The sequence below is a fragment of the Sciurus carolinensis genome, chromosome 4 (assembly GCF_902686445.1).
Source record: "Sciurus carolinensis chromosome 4, mSciCar1.2, whole genome shotgun sequence".
Lineage (NCBI taxonomy): Eukaryota > Metazoa > Chordata > Mammalia > Rodentia > Sciuridae > Sciurus > Sciurus carolinensis.
The window spans coordinates 111,508,332-111,530,138 of record NC_062216.1 but is presented as its reverse complement, the minus strand read 5'-3'; the positions used below and the strand labels follow the sequence as shown (position 1 = coordinate 111,530,138).

The 21,807-nt window shown below is 44.9% G+C and overlaps 1 protein-coding gene across 6 annotated transcripts in view; it reads left to right on the top strand.

The window, feature by feature from the left end:
* Positions 1–14,641, top strand: part of Pou6f1 (POU class 6 homeobox 1) — a 28,584-nt gene extending 13,943 nt beyond the window's left edge. For 3 of the 6 annotated variants that reach the window (XM_047548988.1, XM_047548985.1, XM_047548986.1), the window contains 8 exons: positions 3,032–3,153; positions 3,938–4,163; positions 4,681–4,934; positions 5,582–5,710; positions 6,314–6,517; positions 9,348–9,489; positions 10,201–10,369; positions 11,331–14,641. In XM_047548988.1, the coding sequence (XP_047404944.1) occupies positions 3,032–3,153; positions 3,938–4,163; positions 4,681–4,934; positions 5,582–5,710; positions 6,314–6,517; positions 9,348–9,489; positions 10,201–10,369; positions 11,331–11,676 (1,592 nt within the window). In that variant the 3' untranslated portion in view covers positions 11,677–14,641. The remainder of the gene's footprint in view (positions 1–3,031; positions 3,154–3,937; positions 4,164–4,680; positions 4,935–5,581; positions 5,711–6,313; positions 6,518–9,347; positions 9,490–10,200; positions 10,370–11,330) is intronic. The other 3 variants (XM_047548990.1, XM_047548989.1, XM_047548987.1) reach the window with 2 other exon arrangements.
* Positions 14,642–21,807: the final 7,166 nt, after the last annotated feature.

Here is a 21,807-nt window from a genome sequence, read left to right as displayed (position 1 = left end):
AAGCAGGTACAGTTTTGGTGGTTCTGAGAGTTAGTTTAGCCTTTCTGTAAAGCAGTATGGCAGGAAGTGGCAGAAATTCTAAATATATATAAACCCTTGGACACCATGGTCCAAGGAAATAGGCCCTAATGAAATGAATGTTTCATTTCTTTAGATGAAAAGAAAAGCCTACATAAAAAGGTAAGCTTTTATAAATTATGTGGAAAAGGTAACTTATAAAAGTCTACCTTTTTATGTTTTATTACATTCATAATTCCTTTTTTTTTTTGAGATGTGATAGTACTTTGTTGATTGCAAGTCCTGTCTCAAAACCAGACTCCAGGAAACAGCAGAGAAAATCTTTCTGGCCCAGAGAGAACCCTGTAACCCCATACTGTGCCTTTACATTACAGGGTTTGTGCAACCCCTGCTGCTCTCCTGAGCTCAAAAGATTCTCCTGCCTCAGTCTCCTGAGTAGCTAGATTTACAGGCACATACCACCATGCCTGGCTAACAAAATTCTTTTAAATTTTCATATGTTCAGATTAATTTATCTTCTCTGATATTTTTTCAATAGTTAAAAATTGAGTCTTCCCTCCTCTGAATATATAAACCTGCTAATTCTTTTTTTTTTTTATTACTATTTAGTAAGACTTTTGTTGTTAGGTGCTTGTCTTTGTATTTCTTCAACTTTCTTGGTTTTATTATTATATGCTGTGGGCAGTATAATCCTGAGTTAGGCTGATGCCTTTCCAAATGAAAACATGGGCTCAGACTGCAAGGTTGGATGGAATCCTTCAGGTTATCTAATCCAAGTTCCTGCCCCACTATGTGCTATAATACAAGGGCTCTTTGAAAGGAAAAAGGAGAAAGGAAAAGTTACTGGCCTCCATTCCTGAACTTTCTGATTGAATAGTACTAGATTAAAGCCTAGAAATAAATACCCAGCTGGTATTAAGAAGTCATTGATCAGGGTTAGGGTTGTGGCTCAGTGGTAGAGCACTTGCCTGGCATGTGTGAGGCCCTGGGTGCAATCCTCAATACCACATATAAATAAATAAATTAAATAAAGGTCTATTGACAACTAAAAAAATATTTAAAAAAAAGAAGTCTGTCACCCAATGCCTACAATCCTTTTAATGTCTGACTGTTTATGAAATTATAACCCTTCACTGTTGTGGGCTGTGATGAGGTTTTCTGGTGGGGGCACTCCAGTTCTTGAATTAGTCAAAGTAGCAAGAGGAGGTAAAAAGCTCCACTTCATGGGAAGTTCCTTTGGAAACTCATAGAAACAGCTCAGCTTGACCTCAGACTTCAGGGGATAGCAGAGAAAAGCCAGCAAGTTTTTTTTTTTTTTTTTTAAAACCCTGTAATATGGGCAGAGACCTGTCCAGTTTTCAGGGTTTTGCCCTGCAGGAATTCCTGCCCCTTCCTCACGCCAGCATCAAAAATTATCCTGGGGCTGGGGCTGTAGCTCCGTGGTAGAGCGTCTGCCTAGCACATGTGAGGCACTGGGTTCAATCCTCAGCACCACATAAAAATAAAGGTGTTGTGTTCATCTACAACTAAAAAAAATTTTTTTTGTAAAGTAGCCTGAAAGCCTGCTGCAGTGGTGCTTGCCTGTAATCCCAGCTACTCAGGAGGCTGAGGCAGGAGGATTGAGAATTCAAAGCCAGCCTCAGAGACTTAGTGAGGCCCTGAGCAACCTAGCAAGACCCTATCTCTAAATAAAACATTTTTAAAAAGGTCTGGAATGTGGCTCAGTGGTTGGGAGCCCCGAGTTCAATTTCCAATACCGCCCCAAAAAGCCTGAAGGAAGAATGAAGAGTGATTCAGTTGCTAGCTGAACCCAGGTTAGTTCCTTGCCTCTTTGACTTGTATTTACTTCAGGCCTCTCTACTGACTATGTGACATGTCATAGTGTTCTATAGAGAGAAGAAATGAGGGGTTGATACCAGCTATTCACACTCTTGCATATTCTTCATCTAGTTGTGGGAATGTCATCAGTCAGGGTTCAGGTAGGTATCTAGGAGCAGAGAAACCTCTATTTGAGCCTTCTGGGTTTTTTTTTGTTGTTGTTATTGTTTGTTGTTTTGTTTTATTTTTTCATTTTTGGTGGTGCTGGGCACTGAACCTAAGGGCGCTCTACCACTAAGTAACATTTCCAGCCCTTTCTATTTTTTCTTTTGAGATAGTCACTAAATTGCTGAGACTGGCTTTGAACTTGTGATCCTCCTGCCTCAGCCTCCTGCATTGCTGGAATTTCAGGCAAGCACCATTGCTCCTGGCCCTTCCAGGTTGTTGACCACATTGCAGAAAAGAATTGAAGAACACATCAGAATTTCAGTGGCAGAGAGTTTATTGGAAACTGAAAGTACATAGTCAAGGACTGAGTGCAGGCATGCCCAAAGTCTGAGCAGCCTCACAGATAGATAGGTTGTGGTTTATATGTTCAGGGGAATAAATATTCATAAGCAGGGGCTGAAAATGGAAGAAATTCTCTGGAATTGGGAGGTCCTTTTAGGGAAACCTGCTCAGCTTTTATGAGGCAGCTAAAGGGTTTGTGAGTGTAGATAGTAATCAGCCTTAATGAGCAAAAAGGTAAAGGTAAGTTCAGGAGTCTTTCGGGTGAGTTTGTGCATGAAACCAGTTAGAGCTGGCTCCAGAGTGTGGTCCACCTCATGGTTAAGGCAGAATGTTTTGTCCAATCAGATACTAGAAGGATGCCTGTGGTTAAGCAGGAGCAGCCCACAGGTTGCCTGCCGAGCTGCCTGCCAGCACCTAATTTCCCTGTTCCCTAACTCAGGAAGAGAGTGGCCACCTTCCATATCTGGCACAGAACTCTCCGGCCTCCTACTCTCACTACAAGTAGAGTTGAGGAAGCTGCCTCACCGGCCAGGGAAGGCCAACAAATGGTCTCGGGTTATACAGAAATACAAAATGGGGCTGACAGTTGCCACTTCAGGCTGCAGACAAGATGTTCTACCCCAGTGACCCCTCCACTCACATCAGGCTCACTCCATGTCCTTCTTTCTCTCAATGCCATGTGAAGTGAAGTCACTCCCGGGGATCCCTCCGAGCCCTGCCCCCGCTATTGCCACCTTCAGCCAAGCCCCAAGCCAGCCTCAGGCATCGCAGACCCTGACACCACTGGCTGTACAAGCTGCCCCCCAGGTAAGGGCCACCCCAGGGAGGTGGACTGAGGGCAGTGGGCGGGAATGAGGTGTGGGGTGACCATGGGTCTGCAAACTGCATGAGACAGGACAGGGAAAGGGTATGGGTTGAGGGAGGGAATCTCTTCCTGGGACCCCTGGCCTCTCCCTTCCCCAAATCAGGCCCACTGGAAAAGATCTGCATTTGCTGGGCAGTTTCCTGGGGTCCAGAAAGGATTGTAGAAATTCCATTAACCCTTTCATGCTGCCAGAGTTTCTGTTTATCTTAATGATGAAATGAGTGAATAGCTTTGTCAGCCCCTCTAGCAGATGCCTGGAAGAGTTAATGGATTGATCAGAGTCTTCATTTAGAGACAGGGAGCAGCCCCAGCCAGTGAGAGGCTGCCTGCAGGATCCTGCAGACATGCACAGCACAGCCTGTGTGACCTTTGCTCCATGCACTAATCTCAGGCATCCAGTTAAGGGTGTCTCCTCCACCAGAGCCCCGGGGAGACCACAGACTGCAGAGAGGGAGGTCTGTGTGGCCCTACCTGTCCAGTGGTTTGGGCTGGGCCCTGTCTTGATTTGGGCCATTTCTTTGCAGGCAAGATAGTCTGGCCCAGGGACGCCCTCAGGTCCAGCCTCTGGCTAGGACATGGCTCTTCCCTGCCCGCCTGTGACCTTTCCCCACTGCCCTAAGAATGTTTTGTTTGTGCTCAACTGGGTCTGAGAGACCCAGTGTTTGCGCTATCAATGTTGATTTTTTATTTTTTCTTTTCTTTTTGAAATCTTGTTTGCTTTTGCAGGTCTTGACTCAGGAAAACTTAGCCACAGTTCTGACAGGAGTTATGGTTCCAGCAGGGGCAGTTACTCAACCTCTTCTTATCCCCATCAGTATTGCAGGTCAAGTGGCTGGGCAGCAGGGGCTGGCCGTGTGGACAATTCCTACAGCAACTGTGGCTGCCCTCCCAGGACTGACTGCTGCTTCTCCCACGGGGGCAATTTTCAAGCCACCTTTAGCTGGTCTGCAAGGTAACGGCAACTCTCCCCAGGACTGCACCAGGCCCCCCACCACCCTACACTACCCTCGTGCACGTGTGCTTGCTGTGTCGGACTCAGAACCCACAGCCCACCCAGGGCAACAGCCCTGGAGTCTGGATCGGTGTCCCAAGCACCCAGCCACAGAGCTGCTGCTCCACCTTGGAACTCTAGACCAGGACACCAGGCCAGCCCAGCAGGCCTTTCTTCAACCAACTGCCTGAGACTGCCCCTCCCCCATGCCAGTCACCCCATGACCAGCCTCCTGAGAAGGACTGCAAGAAGATTCAACAGCTGGTTCTTGAACCTACACATCTCCTGGCCCAAGGGAGGGGGGATGAGAGATGTTGGCATGTGCCAGTCCTTCAAGGATCAAGGGAATCGCAGCTGTGTGCCCCCTATGCCCATTGCCCCAACCCCCTGTTATTCTTGTGCCAGATCCCTTGGGATTGGAGCCACTCTGGGCCATGGCTAGGCATTTGAGCACCTCTGTCTCTGCCTTGCTCCATAGCAGCTGCTGTGCTGAACACGGCTCTCCCGGCACCCGTACAAGCTGCCCCACCAGTCCAGGCCTCTTCACCGGCCCAGCCCCGGCCACCAGCCCAGCCCCAGACACTGTTCCAGACCCAGCCGCTGCTGCAGACCACGCCTGCCATCCTACCACAGCCCACTGCTGCCACCGCTGCTGCCCCCACCCCCAAGCCAGTGGACACCACCCCACAGATCACCGTTCAGCCTGCAGGCTTCGCATTTAGTCCAGGAATCGTAAGCTGCTGCCCTCACTCAAGGCTGACCAGGGATGGATCAAATCTTGGGTCAAGGGTAGAACTGACCCTTCCCACAGTGGAGGACCAGCCCCTTGAATACAGCCCTTTTCCAACACATCAACCGAGATGAGCTCCCTCTGAGGTCTTCTTGCAGCTGTCCGCCTGTCCAGCCCAGGCAAAAGCAAACAGCCTCTGCCAAGAGGGTTGGGCAAATTCTCCAGAACCTGAACCACTGGACCAGCCTTGGAGGGTGGGATGATGTCTAGGGATTGCAAACTTGTGAGCTGCCTTCAAGGTGCAGCTACAGGCTCACAACTCTGCTGGTGTCTATTCAGCGTGGCTCCTGGCTTGGTAGCGGAGCTGTCAGATGTGACTCGGAACACATCGGCTCCTCTAATCTGGCCTTTCTAGCCTCCCAGGCCTGGCCCAAAATGTTAACCAGTTACTGTCCTGACTGTGGCCTCCGCCCTACCCTACTATTCCCTGACGCCCCTACATGGTGCTGGATACTATTCAGTTGTGGACATGGTACTGCAGCCCTGGCCACATTCACAAATGCCCACCCAGTGCCTCAGCCCCTTTCCCTCTGTCAGGGTTTCTTTTTCACCCCTTGGCCTCTGAGCAAAACTCTTCCTCCACCCACAGATCAGTGCTGCTTCCCTCGGGGGACAGACCCAGATCCTGGGCTCCCTCACTACAACTCCAGTCATTACCAACGCCATTCCCAGCATGCCGGGGATCAGCAGTCAGATCCTCACCAATGCTCAGGGACAGGCAAGTGGTCAAAGCCAAGCTTGGGGGTTGGTGGCTATGGAGAGGCTGGGCAGGAGTGGGCCAGGAATTGGGTTAAGAGTTATAGAAACTCAAATAGAGTGTCAAGTTGCTGCTCATAGCTCCCTATGGTGGCTCTCCTGATGCCGAGGCCAAGCAGGGGTAGCGCCCCCCTGTCTTACAGGTGCTAATTTCATTTAAAGAGCACCTACTTTGTGGCCAGACTTTCTGCTAAGTGCTTTCTTATACATTTTCTCATTTTATTTTGAGAACAGATCTATTAGAGATTTTTATTCCCATTTGGTGGGAAAAAAGACAGAGGTTGAGATAAATTAAGCTACACAGCTAAAATGTTGCAGAGCCGGGATTGGCATCCAGGTCTCTGATTCACAAACAGACCTGCTGCTGTCGTGCTGCAGCTCTGATAGAATGAAGGAAGGAGCTTGTATAGTGTGAATCTTTTACTTTGTTGATAAGGAAACGGAGGCCAGAGGGGTTAAGTGATTTGTCCAAATTAGCTTCTTACCCTGCCAGTGTGGGGATTTGGGTTGGGGTGGAACTGGACACTGCCCTCATGCTTGGGGTCCCTGCCTTATTTCCTCCCAGGTTATTGGAACACTTCCATGGGTGGTGAACTCAGCTAGTGTGGCGACCCCAGCACCAACCCAAAGCCTGCAAGTCCAGGCCGTGACCCCCCAACTGTTGTTGAATGCTCAGGGCCAGGTGATTGCGACCCTGGCCAGCAGCCCCCTGCCTCCGCCTGTGACTGTCCGGAAGCCAAGCACGCCTGAGTCCCCTGCTAAGAGTGAGGTACTAGGGCTGGGGGTGTGGGTGGGGAGACAGGCAATACCGTCTGCATGAACTGCTTACCTCCAAATTGCAACTCCTGAAAAAGCAGAGCACCTCCCGAAAGTGAGGGGAGGCCCCTGAGTAGAAGGACTGCTTGAGTTCACTCCGACTCTACCCAGGATACAGCATCCTTTGGTCCCCTACCCAAACATACCAAAACATGTGTCCGTTCCCTCAGAAGTCAGTACCATTCTGAGAAGGCAGGTGCAGGGTGGGTTGGGAATGTGGGATGTGGTCAAAGTGCTGGAAAAGATCCAGGAGGTTCATTCTGCACCCTTTCCTCCTTCGCCCCTCCAACTTTGTACCTTGGTTTTGATTATTCATTTCTTTGTTCATTTAAGAAGCATTTTTTGAGTGTCTAATATATTCTAAGCACTGAAGATACAAATATGATGAAGTTGGCCTGAGGTAGCTCAGCATTTAGTGACAGCTACAAATCAATATCATAAACCCAATGCAGTGGCACACTCCCGTAATTCCATCAATTCAGGAGGCTGAGGCAGGAGTATCCCAAGTTTGAGGCTGGCCTCTGCAACTTAGTGAAACCCTGTTTCAAAATTAAAAAAAAAAAAAAAAAAAAAAAGAACAATGCTTCAGATATATTATAGCCTCAAACAAGGATATATCCAATGTAATGGGATAATTTCTTATCTTTACAGGTTTATTAATCATTATGTTTCTTTAGTTATCATATATCACTTATTAGTTTATTCTTTTTTTGTTGTTGTTATAGATGGACATCATGCCTTTATTTTATTTATTGATTTTTATGTGGTGCCAAGGATCAAACCCAGTGCCTCATATGTGCCAGGCAAGCGCTCTACCACTGAGCTACACCCCCAGCTCCTAATTTATTCTTAAAACATGATTTTTTTTCATTCAAAAGACTGTCACATTGAAACTATTAAGAAAATAAAAGCAAATTAAGGGGGGAAAAGGTCAACATGATAAAGACTGTGATAAGGGAATGAATAAAGCACTTTGAGACATCAGAAAAGGGAGTTCTGGCAGACTAGGGAGTCAGGCAGGTCTCCATAGAGAAGGAGCTTTGAACTAATCTGAAAGGATGAGTTGGGTGTGAGAGTGTTCTATATTTGAGGAACTACAGCAAGCATCATGTGCTTAGAGCAGTGATTCTCAAATGTGTGCATCAGAATCATCTGGAAGACTTGAGGGAATGAAGAGTGTCTTTTTAGTAATGGGACCCAAGAATATGCTTTCTAAATTCCCAGGTGACATTGAGGTCAGAGGGTCTCAAATGTGGCAGTCTCTCTCCAAGCTTTGTAAATAACTGCTTAGCCTCATCTGTAAAATAAAGATTACCAGGGTACCTACTTCAGAGGGTTATGAATACCAGCAATAAACACTGGTGCATTTTAAAAATTTCTCTGTTATCCATATAAATCTAAGAACTAATTAGACTATTGTGAGACTCAAATTCTTGTCATCTGTTAGGAGGCAATTTATGCAGTTCCAGCAAGAGACAAAGTGATCTGAACAAACACAGAGGTGCTGGGAATGAAGAAGGAATAGACTTGAGAACCATCAGGAGGTAGAACCCAGGGAACAGGACCATCCCGGAGAAACCTGTATTTCCTAGAAGGCTCTATTTTTAAAAAATAAGCATAACTTAAAATACTAATTTCATATATTTATAGTTTATTCTCATTACAAATAGGACATGATTTTTATTAAAATTTAAATGTGTGTGATGTAAAAAGTAAAAATCCCACAGGCTGGCTCAGCGGTAGAATATGTGCCTGGCACGCCTGAAGCCCTGGGTTCAATCGCTGGCAGCGTACACACACACACACACACACACACACACACACACACGCAATGTAAAATTCCCTTCTAAATTTACCATGAGAGATGATTTCTGTTGACAGTTTGCTTCATAGGACTCAAGATTTTTTTTCTGGAAATTCGTAGGTATTTTTTAAAGGTTTCTCCATGAAAATCTTTTTTTTTTTCTGACAATATTGGGGATTGAACCCAGAGATGCTCCATTGCTGAGCTACATTCTAACCCTTTTTATTTTTTGAGACAGGGTCTTGCTAAATTGCAGAGGCTGGCCTTGAATTTGCAATCCTCCTGCCTCAGTCTCCTACAGAGCTGAGATCATAATAAGTGTGAACCACTGCACCCAGCTAAAAACTGTTTCTCACCTTACATTTTTTTCACTTAGCCTCTATGAATCAGTGCAGTTAAGAGATATACTTAATTCTTTTAATTGATGTATAATTTCTCATTGTTGTGAGGTCTAGGAGTTATTTACCTGTTCCCTAGTCATGGATATTTGAGGCCTGGGAGACTCTCGAATCAGGAATAAGTTCTCCTGATTAGATCTGGCTTAAGTTTCTCCTTTAAGGGCAGAGATGTAAGATCAGTTATCCCAAAGGTGGAAACTTGTTGGGGTTTCACCAAGTGTATTGAGACTTTCTGAGTCTCTCATTTTCTTATGTCATAGGTGGCTTCTGCTTGGTGGGGCATGTTGCTCTACTTATTTAAGAGGTCATTATTGTGGAATGGGTGTTAATAAGCAGCAGCTCAGGCTGGGGACATAGCTCAGTTGGTAGAGTGCCTGCCTCGCAAGCACAAGGCCCAGGGTTCAATCCCCAGCACCGCAAAAACAAAACAAAAAAATAAGCAGCAGCTTTAGTCTTGTTTTGGCAAAGGTGGGAGGGTGCTGGTAAGTGAGAATTTCATACTCTCCTCATCTGGTCCACCCAGGGATCCTGACCCCCTGAGTTAGGGAAGGGACAACAGGGGCTTGACTCTCTTCTCCTAGGTGCAGCCCATCCAGCCCACACCAGCCGTGCCCCAGCCTGCTATGGTCATTGCCAGTCCAGCCCCAGCAGTCAAGCCATCTGCCTCTGCTCCCATCCCAATCACCTGCTCAGAGACTCCAACAGTCAGCCAGTTGGTATCTAGTAAGTGACTCCTGGAAGAGAGAAGTGGAGAAGTGGTGGTGGGGCATCTATTTGGGCATTTCAACCTCCTCACATACTGCTTTTCTTAATAAATTTCCTGGAGCCATATGCTATGACCTAGCCCTGGAGTTCCAGCTACTCAGGAAGTTGAGGATGTGGATTGTTTGAGCATGGGAATTCAAAGCTAGTCTGGACAATCCCATCTCAAATAAGTCAATCAAATTCCCGAATGCCAAAGGTCACAAAGGGCAGAAGGCTAGGGCAAGGGGCTGGCTTTCTTATTCCTATTGCTGTTGAGCTGGATTCTGAACAGGACGGTAGGAGAGGCTGCTCAGCTGACTGTCTGGCTGCTTCTCTGAGAGGCCAAGCCATTGGCTGTCTGCTGTGGTCTCTTACCCAGCATTTGAGGAATGTGGACAACCAACAAGTGTGCTTGGGGCAGGACAAGGGAGTACAGGGGTGGGGTTGGAGGTAGGGGGTGGTCAGCAGTTAGAGCTGCAAGAACTTGAAACTAGACCTTATCCCTGATAGGTTGGTCCAGGGCCCCTTTCCCACAAGTCTGCTTGCCTTGGGGGAAGGGCAGTGAAGGTCTTAGGGTGCACAAGCCTAGTGTCCCCATTCCTCACCATGCACTAGTCCAGACTAATGGACCAGATAAGCAGTGACGATTCCCATCTTACATACTCATCCCTGATCTCTCCTCTGGCTTAGAGCCGCATACTCCAAGTCTGGATGAGGATGGGATAAACTTAGAAGAGATCCGGGAGTTTGCCAAGAACTTTAAGATCCGCCGGCTGTCCCTGGGCCTTACACAGACCCAGGTGGGCCAGGCTCTGACTGCAACAGAAGGGCCAGCCTACAGCCAGTCAGCCATCTGTCGGTGAGTAAGGCTACCCTGGACAAGGTCAGGGCCTGCTCAGTGCCTGGGCACTCATGGGAACCCAGGCATCTAGCCTCTTACCATATCTCTCTTGCTCCTGACTTCTTCCAGATAAGGTGTATTTATCTGAACATGAACACTTGGAGTAGCCAAAGACTGATGCAGTCCTTCTGGGTCCCTCTGAAGTTTATTCTCTGATCCGGACCATTTATATGCTCTTTTGGGGGCAATCCAAGACCCAAATCCATTCAGGAATCCTAGCAGGAAAGGAATTATAAACTTAGTCACACAAGTAGAAACTTCAGTTCTCTCTTGGCCCTCAACTGTGCCACACCCTGTCATGCTCTCATCTCCCTCTCATAAAGCCTGACTATAAGGCAATAGAGCTGATTTTTCTGTGTGCACCTTACAAACTGGTTTTGATGCCAATACCAGAGATAGGGTAGCAGAGAGTTTCCAACAAGAAACTCACTGGGCTCAGTGATGACCCAGTGGTTTAATCTGCCTGCCAACTCCATAGCTAAAACTAGAGTAGTTGACTATTGTCACTCTAGTGACGTAGAGTGCCATGTTGGCTCAGCCAGAAAAGTAGCCTGTCATGTTAGCCATGTTCCTATGAGAGTGCATTTGGAGCAGAACAGCTCTCATGACTTCTGGAGGCCACTCAAGATGACTCCTCAAAGGACTTCACTCTGGGTGTGAGAGTTTTGGAATGGTTGTTTAAGGGACTACTGTCATCATCCTACTGACCTGACGCTGTAGAAATAATTTCCCTGTTAAGACCTGGGATTCTGGAGAGCCTGAGGAGTCCAGTCTTGGCCAAGCCAAAGGGGTCATGGTGGAGGCAGTTGGAGGACACTGGGAAGGGTCTCACCAGGTCCAAAAAGAGCAGCTCCTTAAGGGTAGTGCACTGAGACCAAGACACTCTCTCTGTCCCTTCCTGGGCTTGTGTTGACTGCAGGTTTGAGAAGCTGGACATCACGCCCAAGAGTGCCCAGAAGCTGAAGCCAGTGCTGGAGAAGTGGCTGAATGAGGCTGAACTCCGGAACCAGGAAGGCCAGCAGAACCTGATGGAGTTTGTGGGAGGCGAGCCCTCCAAGAAACGCAAACGCCGCACCTCCTTCACCCCCCAGGCCATAGAAGCCCTGAATGCCTACTTTGAGAAGAACCCGCTACCCACAGGTCAGGAGATCACTGAGATTGCTAAAGAGCTCAACTATGACCGGGAGGTAGTACGGGTCTGGTTCTGCAATCGGCGCCAGACACTCAAGAACACCAGCAAGCTGAATGTCTTTCAGATCCCTTAGGGCTTGGCCGCAGGCCTGTGTTCCAGCACTTTGTACTCTTCCCTTGGTACCCGGCTGTCTCCACTGCCATGACAGAACCTGTCATTTTGCCACATCATGAGACTCCACCATGTGCATGTGTGTCGATGCCTCCCTCCTCTTTCCCACATATCTTGTGTCCTGAGGAGGCCAGAGGGGACCCCATGAAAGCCCCAGGTTCTGGGCTGAGTGTGACAAAGGAAGGGATTTGTGGTGTTGCTTAGAGAAACACTTTGCTAACATGGTTTCTGAGGGGCAAATTCTGGCTGGGAACCAGAAACTCCTGAGGAACACTGGCCATGAGCTCTTGCTTTTGACAGCATTCTCTTTGCACCTTCCTTTCTCCTTTGCTCCTGTGTTAGTGTGGCAGGTATAACACATTCAGTGGAACCACAGCCTCACACTACCCTCCCTCACTTCACCTACAGGCACACCGAACCCCTGAAAGGACTTAAGATATAAAATTCAGAGAAGTGTTCTCTGTTGCTCCGAAGGTTAGACTCAATGTCTGCCTTGACCTCAAGGTCAGAAGGTTCCCGAAGTCCTGTGCCAGAACATGTGAACTCCTCTCCCTGGTTCTTTTGGGGATGGAGTTAGAGTTTGCATCAAATCAGAACCTTTTCTTTTGCAATCTGTGTTGAAAGTTAGCAACTGTATATTTTACCTGTCCTGGAGTTGTCTTGGGCCTGCAATTTAGTAAAGAAGGCCCTTCTCTTGGATTTTAATCTAATCTCTGTCCATGGCCATTCCCTACCCCACCCCTCAAAATGTAGGTTAAGAGAATTTGCATCTGGGTCCCGTGGTGCATACCTGTAATCTCAGCTAGTCAGGAGGTTGAGGTGGGAGGATAACGAGTTTGAGACTAGCCTGGGCAGCATAATGAGATCCTGTCTCAAAGAAAAAAGGAGAGAGGACTTGCAACCTGGAAAATCCCATCGCCCAGCAAGCAGGCAGCTCTGGAGAAAAATGAGGAAAGGAATGCTGACTTTCTCTCTCCCTCTCTTGTCCCCATACCCACCTCAATTCAGAACTGGAACCTTCTCAAAGGAGCATATTAAACAATAAACTAGACAGGAAGGCCCTGAGGGAAAGGACAACATTCAGAAAGAGCTGATAGCAGCCCAGAAAGTTCTCTTGGGGAAGTTGACTTAATTGCAGTTTTGTGTACAATTTCAAGCCTTGCATATTGGAGAAATCTCACTTTGTCCAGAGTGGTCGACCATGTCTGTGTGCAGGCAATTCCCCCAGTGCTGTTCCACATCAGGACTACCCAGTTCAGGATGAATTTTGGCTCTAGACAGGGTAGCCATGGTATCTTGGGGGTTAGCATCTTATCCAAGTTACAAAGTGAGTTTCCAACCTCACTGTGACTGGACAACCCTTAAAATTCAATATGTGACTCCAGGTCAGGAGAGAACTAAGAGGTTTGCTTGGATGATCCCAGACTTACTATATAAACTGTCCCTAAAGATCCACAAGTTCCAGGAGTCAAATGCCATCTCTCTTTACTACTGTCATCCTTACAATGCCTGGTCTCTAGCAGCTGCCCTCCACTGCACCACATATGATCTACCCCAAGTGTTTGACTACCAAGTAAGGGCACGTTGCTGCTTCTGTAGGTTACTGGTGTAGAGCTACTGTCTAGCCTGGCTTCCTTTCCTGCCCACTGCTGGTCTTCCTAGGTTCTACAATGCCAGTGTGGCCACCCTCTTGGTAACCCTGCCAGTGAGAGGAGAACAGTTGTGTGCTGAATCACCATGTGGGCACACACGTGTGCCCTGCTACATTTAGAACTGCCATCCTGCCAGAGTGTGGTGGGGGTGAGGAGACCCAGCCCCCTAGGAGAGAGTATGTCTTCAAAGGAGAAGCTGAACACTCTAGGTCATGGTTATAAACCTGCCTCTTTGAAATGATGAACTCACTTGGGAGGGGTGTTGTGAACAAGTTTTTAGTAGGAATCATTTTCCATATGGAAATCTGTCAAGGATTCAGTAACTCAGACTACAATGAATTAGAAAGATGCAGGTTTTCTTGCTCAAACACTTGTTTTTAGAGGTGCTTTCTTTTTGGGGGGAAAAAAGTGGGTCACAGCTGGTGCCCTGGAAGTAGCATATAATATAGGGTGTGTCCATGCTGTGAATGTGCAGGAGGACACCATCTGTCCTGTGGCTTGACAGGAAAAAAATCGTGAACCACTGGTCTAAATTAGGTCTGGTCATGATTTCTTAGCCCCTCCCTTGTCTAAATCTGTCTTCCCAATGCTGGGCTAGAACTAAATCATTTCTCCTCTACTGGAAAGATGGGTCAGTCCTTCAGAAGAACAATATCAGGGCCTGAATGTTTGCAGCTGAATTCTCCAGACTGGGTGGTGCAGGATATGCCAGAAATGTACTCTAAGTAGAGCTCACCGCCCTATGACCTCTGTCCTTGCTCTCCTACTATGGGACCCCCAGGGAGCAGTTGGGGACTGGGACATTCGACTATGAGGCAGTTTTTGTTTTTTGTTTTTGTTTGTTTGTTTGGTTTGATTTTGGTAGTATCAGACTCTGAAGGGTGTTAAAAATTAAGCCAGAGCTCAGTGGTTGCTTTGCCATGGAAAGATGGGAGAACGGCAGAAATAATTTAACTGTGTGGTTTTGTTTTAAATGAAAGAAAGACCAAAAACTTACTGTGGCCTGCTGAATCAGCTGGGGCCTTTGACCCTGTACTAACCATGGCATTTTATCCAGGCAAAGTTCAGGGAAAGAATTCCAATGAGCTGAGGAACACACTTGAGATTGGAATGAGAAACCCTGATGTTTTCATCTTCTTAGAAATCCAGTCATCCTCTTCCTGTGCCCAGATTTCCTTTCCTGCCTCTTAGGCCAGATTCTGACATTGAGGTTCTGACTATCCCCCAGCACAGGGCAATGCCTACTGAGGGCTGGAGGGAGGGTGGGGAGGGGAGAATGGGAGAGAAACACCTGGTGTAGTTGTGTGGAATAAACAGTATTTTTTCTTTTGTACTGGTCTGCCTGTTTCTTGGTGACCTCTCAGTATAAATGTGAGGGAAGCAGTGTCAGAGGCCAGGCAAGTGGCAGGGAGCCTATAGCCTGGAAAATCCCATTACAAGAAGGTGAGGGTCAGTGCCCTCGATTCCTACTTTATTATTCTTTTTTTATTAGATAACCTATGATTTGTTTTGAAAATTATATCATGGTGGGGAATATGTGGTGGACCAGAGCTGCTCACATGGGGAGGGGGAGAGAGAGAGAGAGAGAGAGAGAGAGAGAGAGAGAGAGAGAGAATACACTAGATTCCCATTTTAGACCCTCCCTATTGGGCTGAAGGTCTGCAGGGCCCTTTCTTCTTCTAGACTATTCTCTTGGTACCTAGACCCCAGAATTCTCTGCCGTGCCTATTTCCTGGGTCTCTTTTCTCTGGGTCTGGAGAACAGCCTATGCTCTTGGTATGTACATATGTAGGTCTGAAACGCAGTTCAGTCCACTGGGGCTGCTATCACAAAATACCTTGGCCTGGGTAGCTTATACACAACAAAAATTTACTGCTCATGGTTATGGAGACTAGGATGTCAAATATCAAGGAACTGACAGATCTGGTGTTTGATGAGCATCCTCTTCCCCACAGATGGAAGCCTCCACTGTAACTTCACATGGTAGAAAGGTGAACATGCTCCCTCAAGCCTCTTTTAAGGACCTTGTTATGATCAACCTTCATGACCTAATCAACCTCCCCCAAAGCTTCCCTGACCTCTTAATCCTATCTCTTTGGGAATTAAGTTTCAACCTATGAATTTTGGAGGGACACAAATATTCAGGCCAGCAGTGACCAAGGGGCAACTGTTTGTTAGAGACTTGCATGACAAAGCTTGGATACACAGGCTGAGATCTACATGTGTACATGAAGCCCTTTGCCTCTCAAGGCAGGGAGTGGGGAGATAAGGCAGTCTCTACACTGAGAGCCTGGACTGGGGAACATTCTAGCATGGAACTTCAAGGAGTTCTCCTGGATATCTAAATTTAAACCTGGTTTTCCAGGTTATTATGAAGATATATTTATGAAGATATATAGAAGGCTAAAACATTATTAGCTTGATTTATAGAGTTCTTTATAAAAACAGGATATATGGTCAAGTGGGTTTTCATTTTTCATTCTTCCCCAGGCCTGCTATCTGAGTTTATTTTATAGCTAAGAGAGCACAGCTGTCATAAGGGTCTCTTTCTTGGCTCGTCTAACTCTGAGGACTAGGGTTTAGGCCATTTCCTTCACAATTCCTTCCCTCACCTAGTACTGATGAAGTCTGAGCTGCATAAACTAGGTTGGTAAGGGCAAGACCTGACTCTGCCCAACCACCATTACCGTACCACACGTGGAGTGGGGAGGGGTTGATTCTAGACCACCACCACCTGGCCCCCACGCACAGAGATAATGGATGTCTAAGACTCTGACACAAGGCTTACAAATCAGAGGCACTTTACAGAACTCTGAAATACTGGAGAAAAATATCAAATAGAAGCCAGCACTTAAGCTAGCACAGATATTAGCCTATGCACACTGGCCTGTGACTCCTCAGTACACAGGCCAGGGGCACATGGTAAGTGCTTGATAATTGCCAAATCGATAACTGAATGCATTTCCTACCCTTCTGTTCAAGAAAATAATGAGAGCTGAGACTTTAGGCTACTGGGAGAGAGCAGGGTCAGGGGATTCTGCTTACCATGCAGGGATTAGACTGTGAAACGTGGGTGTGAATGGAATCTCACCAGATAGAGACAATGCCAGCAGCTCTCACCAGGAGAGTCCTGGGAGCTGAAATCTCTGGCTCAGACCAGTTGAGAGTGGTTCCTGGCAGTTGGCCCAGGAAGGCTGTTGAAGAAGCAGGGTGGGTTTGTGGAAGAACTGCAGTTTTTACTCCCAGGCCTGGGAAATTCATTGCGCTCTGGATGGTTATGAAGGGGGAACTGACCTTTTATAGTCTGGAGAAGATGTGGGCTGGTTTCTGCACTAGAGACGAGAGAGGAAAAAAAACCTGAGATTACTTAGAACTGTGTGACTATGAATGCTGCTGATTTCATTTCCTTTCAACTAAAGGGTCCTTCAGAGAAGACAGACTGGACCTCGCAAGCTCCTTGGGTAGGATGCAGAAATACAGAAAAAGTTAAGGCTAGGTGGTCAGTCCTCAAAAAAACCTCCTTCGTTATAGTTTCTTCCTGTAACTGAAGGAAAATGCTCAGGGATTGACCTAGAAACTCAGCAATACTGATTGACCCACGGGTGACCTGAATAATTGAGTGAGAAGGGAAGCCTGGGGGATGGGAGGGTGCTTGCACAGGGAGGCTGAGTCCTCCAGTCTCTGATTTGTCTCAAGAGGTAGGTGGGCCGGGGAGCTAGCTCAGCTGGTATAGTGCTTTCTTTGCAAGCGCAAGGCCCTGAGTTCAATCCCCACTACTGCAAAAAAAAAAAAAAAGAGGTGGGTAAGGTGGTGCTGGGGTACTCTTTTTTGTCAACAACAATAATAGTAGCTAAATTTTACCCATTACTATGTGCTAGGCACTGTTCTAAGCATTTAACATTCATTATCTCAGTCAATTCTTACAATAATTTTATAAAGTAAGATTCTCATATTGATTTTAAGGATAGGGAATTTAGGTTCAGGGAAAATGAAGAATCTGCTCAAGGTTGCATTATGAGCAGTGGAGACAGGATTTGAACCCAAGTGGGTTGTCTCTAAAGTTTAGTGTTTAACCTTGTCCTATATAGACTCTGAGAGGTAGATGGGACCTGGGGTTTGCTATCTTTCTGATCTTTGCAGTAGAGTTTCCACATGTTTCCACCCACCAAGATGGACCCTGCTATGTCCCATCTAAATAATGTTCTGTTCTAGGACCTAATCTAGGTAAGGGAACCCTTCACAATGAGACTTAACTTCACCCAACAGGCCAGAATACTGAATTTGGAGCTTTGTACCATAGGTACTCTCGTTAACAAGTTTTATTTATTACATTTAATAGGAACTATGATTTTTATTGTGGGATGAGTTTATGGGCACAAAAATCTGGTCTATTGATAGGTGTTGCTGAATTATTAGGGGCTGCTGCCTGTTTCCAATCCTAGAATTCCAATTCTACTCTTAGTTTAGTGAGGAAGGGAAAGGAAAGGAAAATTCATTTCTCCAGTCACAATTCCAAAGGTAAAAGGTAGAGAGTCTGTAAGGTCTTTCCTGGCCGGGAACTGGGATCAACCATATGTGTCTCAGGCTGATCTGCATTCCAGCTGGGATGGGCCAAGGTTTAGGAGTTGCCTCTTGTTTCACCTCAGTTTATTGTGGAATTAATAAAAGGGAAGGCGGGTCTTTGTAAAAATCTTTATTTTAGTTCAGAATTTAGTCTTAGGCCCAAACATTTCTAAGAAATGCATGTTTGTCTTTTTCTAAATATTTTCCAAAGGAAATATTTTCCAAGATATTCCTGAACATGGCATAGTTAACTCTCCCCATCATTCAATATGACTAATTCTTCTTCTTCTTCTTTTTTCCCCCCAGTACTGGATATTCAACCCAAAGGCACTTTACCACTCAGCTACATCCGTAGCTCTTTTTAGTTTTTATTTTTAAATGGGGTCTCACCAAGTTACTGAGGCTGGCCTCTAACTTTTGAGTCTTCTCTCTCAGCCTCCTGAGTTGCTGGGATTACAGAAGCCACCATGCCTGGCTTCTTGCTGCTGTTGTTTTTTAATCTGTTCCCTTTAAACTATTCTAAGGATGAGAATACATACTTTACCTTTCCTTCATGGACACAATTTTTTTGAAAATTCAATGTTCTTATCTCCACAATTTCAAAACTCATCTTTGAAAGGAAGAATGGGTAAGAATCAATTCCCTTTCAGGTTATAACCATCCACAGAGATAGGATAGTATAATGGTTAGATGCCCAGAAGGTGGGGTTAGTCAGCTTTTACCACGCTCATGCCTGTACAAGTCATTTAATTTATTTATCTTTGCACTTTTTTTTTTTTTTTTTTTTTTTTTTTTTTTTTTACAGTGCTGGGGATTGAACCCAGGGCCTTGTACTTGCAAGGCAAGCACTCATTTAATTTTTCTAAGCCTGTTCCCTTATCTATGAAATGAATTTAAAAGTAATATCTTCCTTACAGGGGTGAGTGTGCCTGAAATAATATGCCTAAAGCAGCTAATCAGAGCCTAGAATATGGGAAGAACTCAGTAAATATGAGCTTATTAATATCATTAGCTATTATTTGCTCATGGAGTTCCTAGGGCTGTATCAGCCAGTAGGAAGCATCACTGTAGGCAAAGCTCAGTTAAGAGAATCAGGGGCCTGGACTGCAGTTCCTTGTTCAGCTGCTAATTTATGTAATATGTGTTACACATTCAAGAATACATTCTTTTGTATGCATAATGACAGTCATCTGAAAACAAGTAAACTACTACAGCTGTTGAAGCCTATTTTGAGTTCCTCCCTTAGTCTAACCCTCTTGCCTTTCTTTGGATATGACCACCGCCTAGAATTGTGTTTATTTCTTTTATTTATTTATTTATTTTATTTACATTTCCCTAATGATATATTGTGTAATTTTGTTGGTTTTTGAGTTTTACGAAGGGATACACTACACCCTTTGAGGTCTTCTGCATCCCCCCACCTCAATTCTAAGATTGATTTATTCACATGGTTAAGTACTGCTTTATTCATTTTCATTGCTATATAATATTTTATCGCATTCCAATTTATCAATTATTTTATTGATTGGTATGTGTTTTGTTCCATTTTGCTACTATAAATAGTGCTGCAAGAACCTTTTCATGCATCTCCTGTGGTGCATACATGCAAGAGTTTCTCTAGGGTATGTATATAGAGTACAGTGGGGAATCACATGATAAGGTTCTGGAAAATCTCTAAAGAGGTTATATTCTGTTTGATCTTAAATATTATGTCCTCTTTGAGTCTCAATTTCCTCATTAAAAAACAAAACAAAAACTTCTATGAAGATTGAGATAATGTATATGAAAATGCTACTAAAATCTTACCATATCATGCAATATTATTAAAATAGGATAAAATTAACCTGATCTTAACAGAAAAGCAGAAAAGGACTGGTGAAAGACTGGAGCTAGTATTAATTGTATCATTACTATTTGGGGGTTTTGGGCACCTCATTTAATCCTCACAACAATTTTAGGAGGAGGTACAATTATTACTAATTTATAGGTTAAAATACTGAGACTCAGAGATATAAAGGTATCTGCCCAAGATTATGCAGTTAGAGGTAGAGCCATTGTTCAAACAAGGCATAATTCTATCTAGTAAGTGTTTTACTATATTCTGGATACAATTCTGGATTCAAGGAATTTTGAAGCTTCTGGTCTCCATGTGGTCTCTCTCTTTTGGTCTCTGAGATGAGGACCCACAGGTACACATTTGGAGATTAAACTGGCTCAAGGAAAGGAAGGTGAATTAAAGAGATATTGAATGGCTCATGAATGAAATAAGACTTGGATCTTGGGGCTTATCAAAGTAAGAAGATGTGTTTAAGCCTAGAGCCCCTAGAGGGAAATCTATGGCTGAAACCAGGGGCATACCATCACCTTCATATCAACCTCTTTTCCTTCTCTCTTTTTAAAAAATTTTTATATAAATATACATACACATATAAGTATATACAAAATTTATATAAAATATATAAATATACATATATAAAATATGTAAGTACATATATTTAGTTGTTGATGGATCTTTATTTTTATTCACTTACTTATATGTGGTGCTGAGAATTGAACCCAGTGCCTCAAGCCTGCTAGACAAGGGCTCTGTCCTTGAGCCACAACACCAGCCCGTTTCCCTTCTCTTAAGTTTCTATGCCTCTTTCCTTTTTTAATACAATAATCATTTTAAAAAGTCCTTTAGAGGGAATGGGGGATGACAGAGCATGTGCTTAGCATGCATGAGACCCAGGGTTCCATCCACAGCAACCCGCTCCCCAAAAAAAGTTCTGTTGGAAGCAGGAACTACAGTAGGAGATATTTAGAATACAAGTCTGAAAAAGACCTATTCCCTGTTCTTAAGATCACTTCTATTGACAGGCAGATATTTACAAAAATATAATAAAGGCAAATTGTTTTAAAATGTCTGTAACCAAATACAACAATGAACTAATACCTTTACATATAGAGGGAAATGCCAGTCTTTGGAATTGGCTCTCAAATTAGCATGTTAATTTAGCTGTGGCCCTTTACCTGTTCTCATTATTAGTGAAATCAGGGTCATTATATTTACCTTTAGAATTATAATTCCAGCTGAACCCTATGGCACACGTTTGTAATCCCAGTGATTTGGGAGGTTGAAGCAAGGGGATTCCAAGTTCAAAGCCAGCCTCAGCAATTTAGTGAGGCTCTAAGCAACTTAATGAGATCATGTCTCAAAAAGAGCTGAGGATATGGCTCAGTGGTCAAGCGCCCCTGGGTTCAATCCCCAGTATCCACCCTCAATAAAAATTAAAAAATATATGCACACATATAAACTCATAAATGTAAATATATGTACAATTTTAATTACAAGATTTGCCCTGAGGACTGCTGGTAATGTAATAATGTTCCTAGCATATAGAAATGCTTAATAAACAATGACCATTATTGTTCCTTGATCTTCAAAAGAGCAAGAGGGAGAAGGCATAGTTATCTCTATTTACAATGGAGGAAGCTAAATCTCCTCCATAGATGAAGCGATTATTCGGAAGTCATTAAACTAGTAAATGAAGACGCCAGCCCAAACTTTATCTTCAATCTTTAAAATTCCAAAATTCCTCCAACCTTTTTTTTTTTTTTTTAAATACTTTTGCCTATCTCATACTGTTGAAATGCATCAAGGAGAATGCGGAAGATAGGATGCATACCAAGGGCAGTGCGGTTTAAGAGGGTCTTAACCTCCGCAGAGGAAAAGTTCAAGGAAATGGGAAGATAAACAGGAGCAAACGCGCGCACAAAGGGAAGTTTGGAGAAACAAAGTTTCGCCCGGAGTGAGAGCCCGTTTAGAAAGGCTAGAAGGAGGGTCCCCGCTAAGACTTAGGTGCCAATTTGGAACACAGCCGATAGAAGAACTCTGC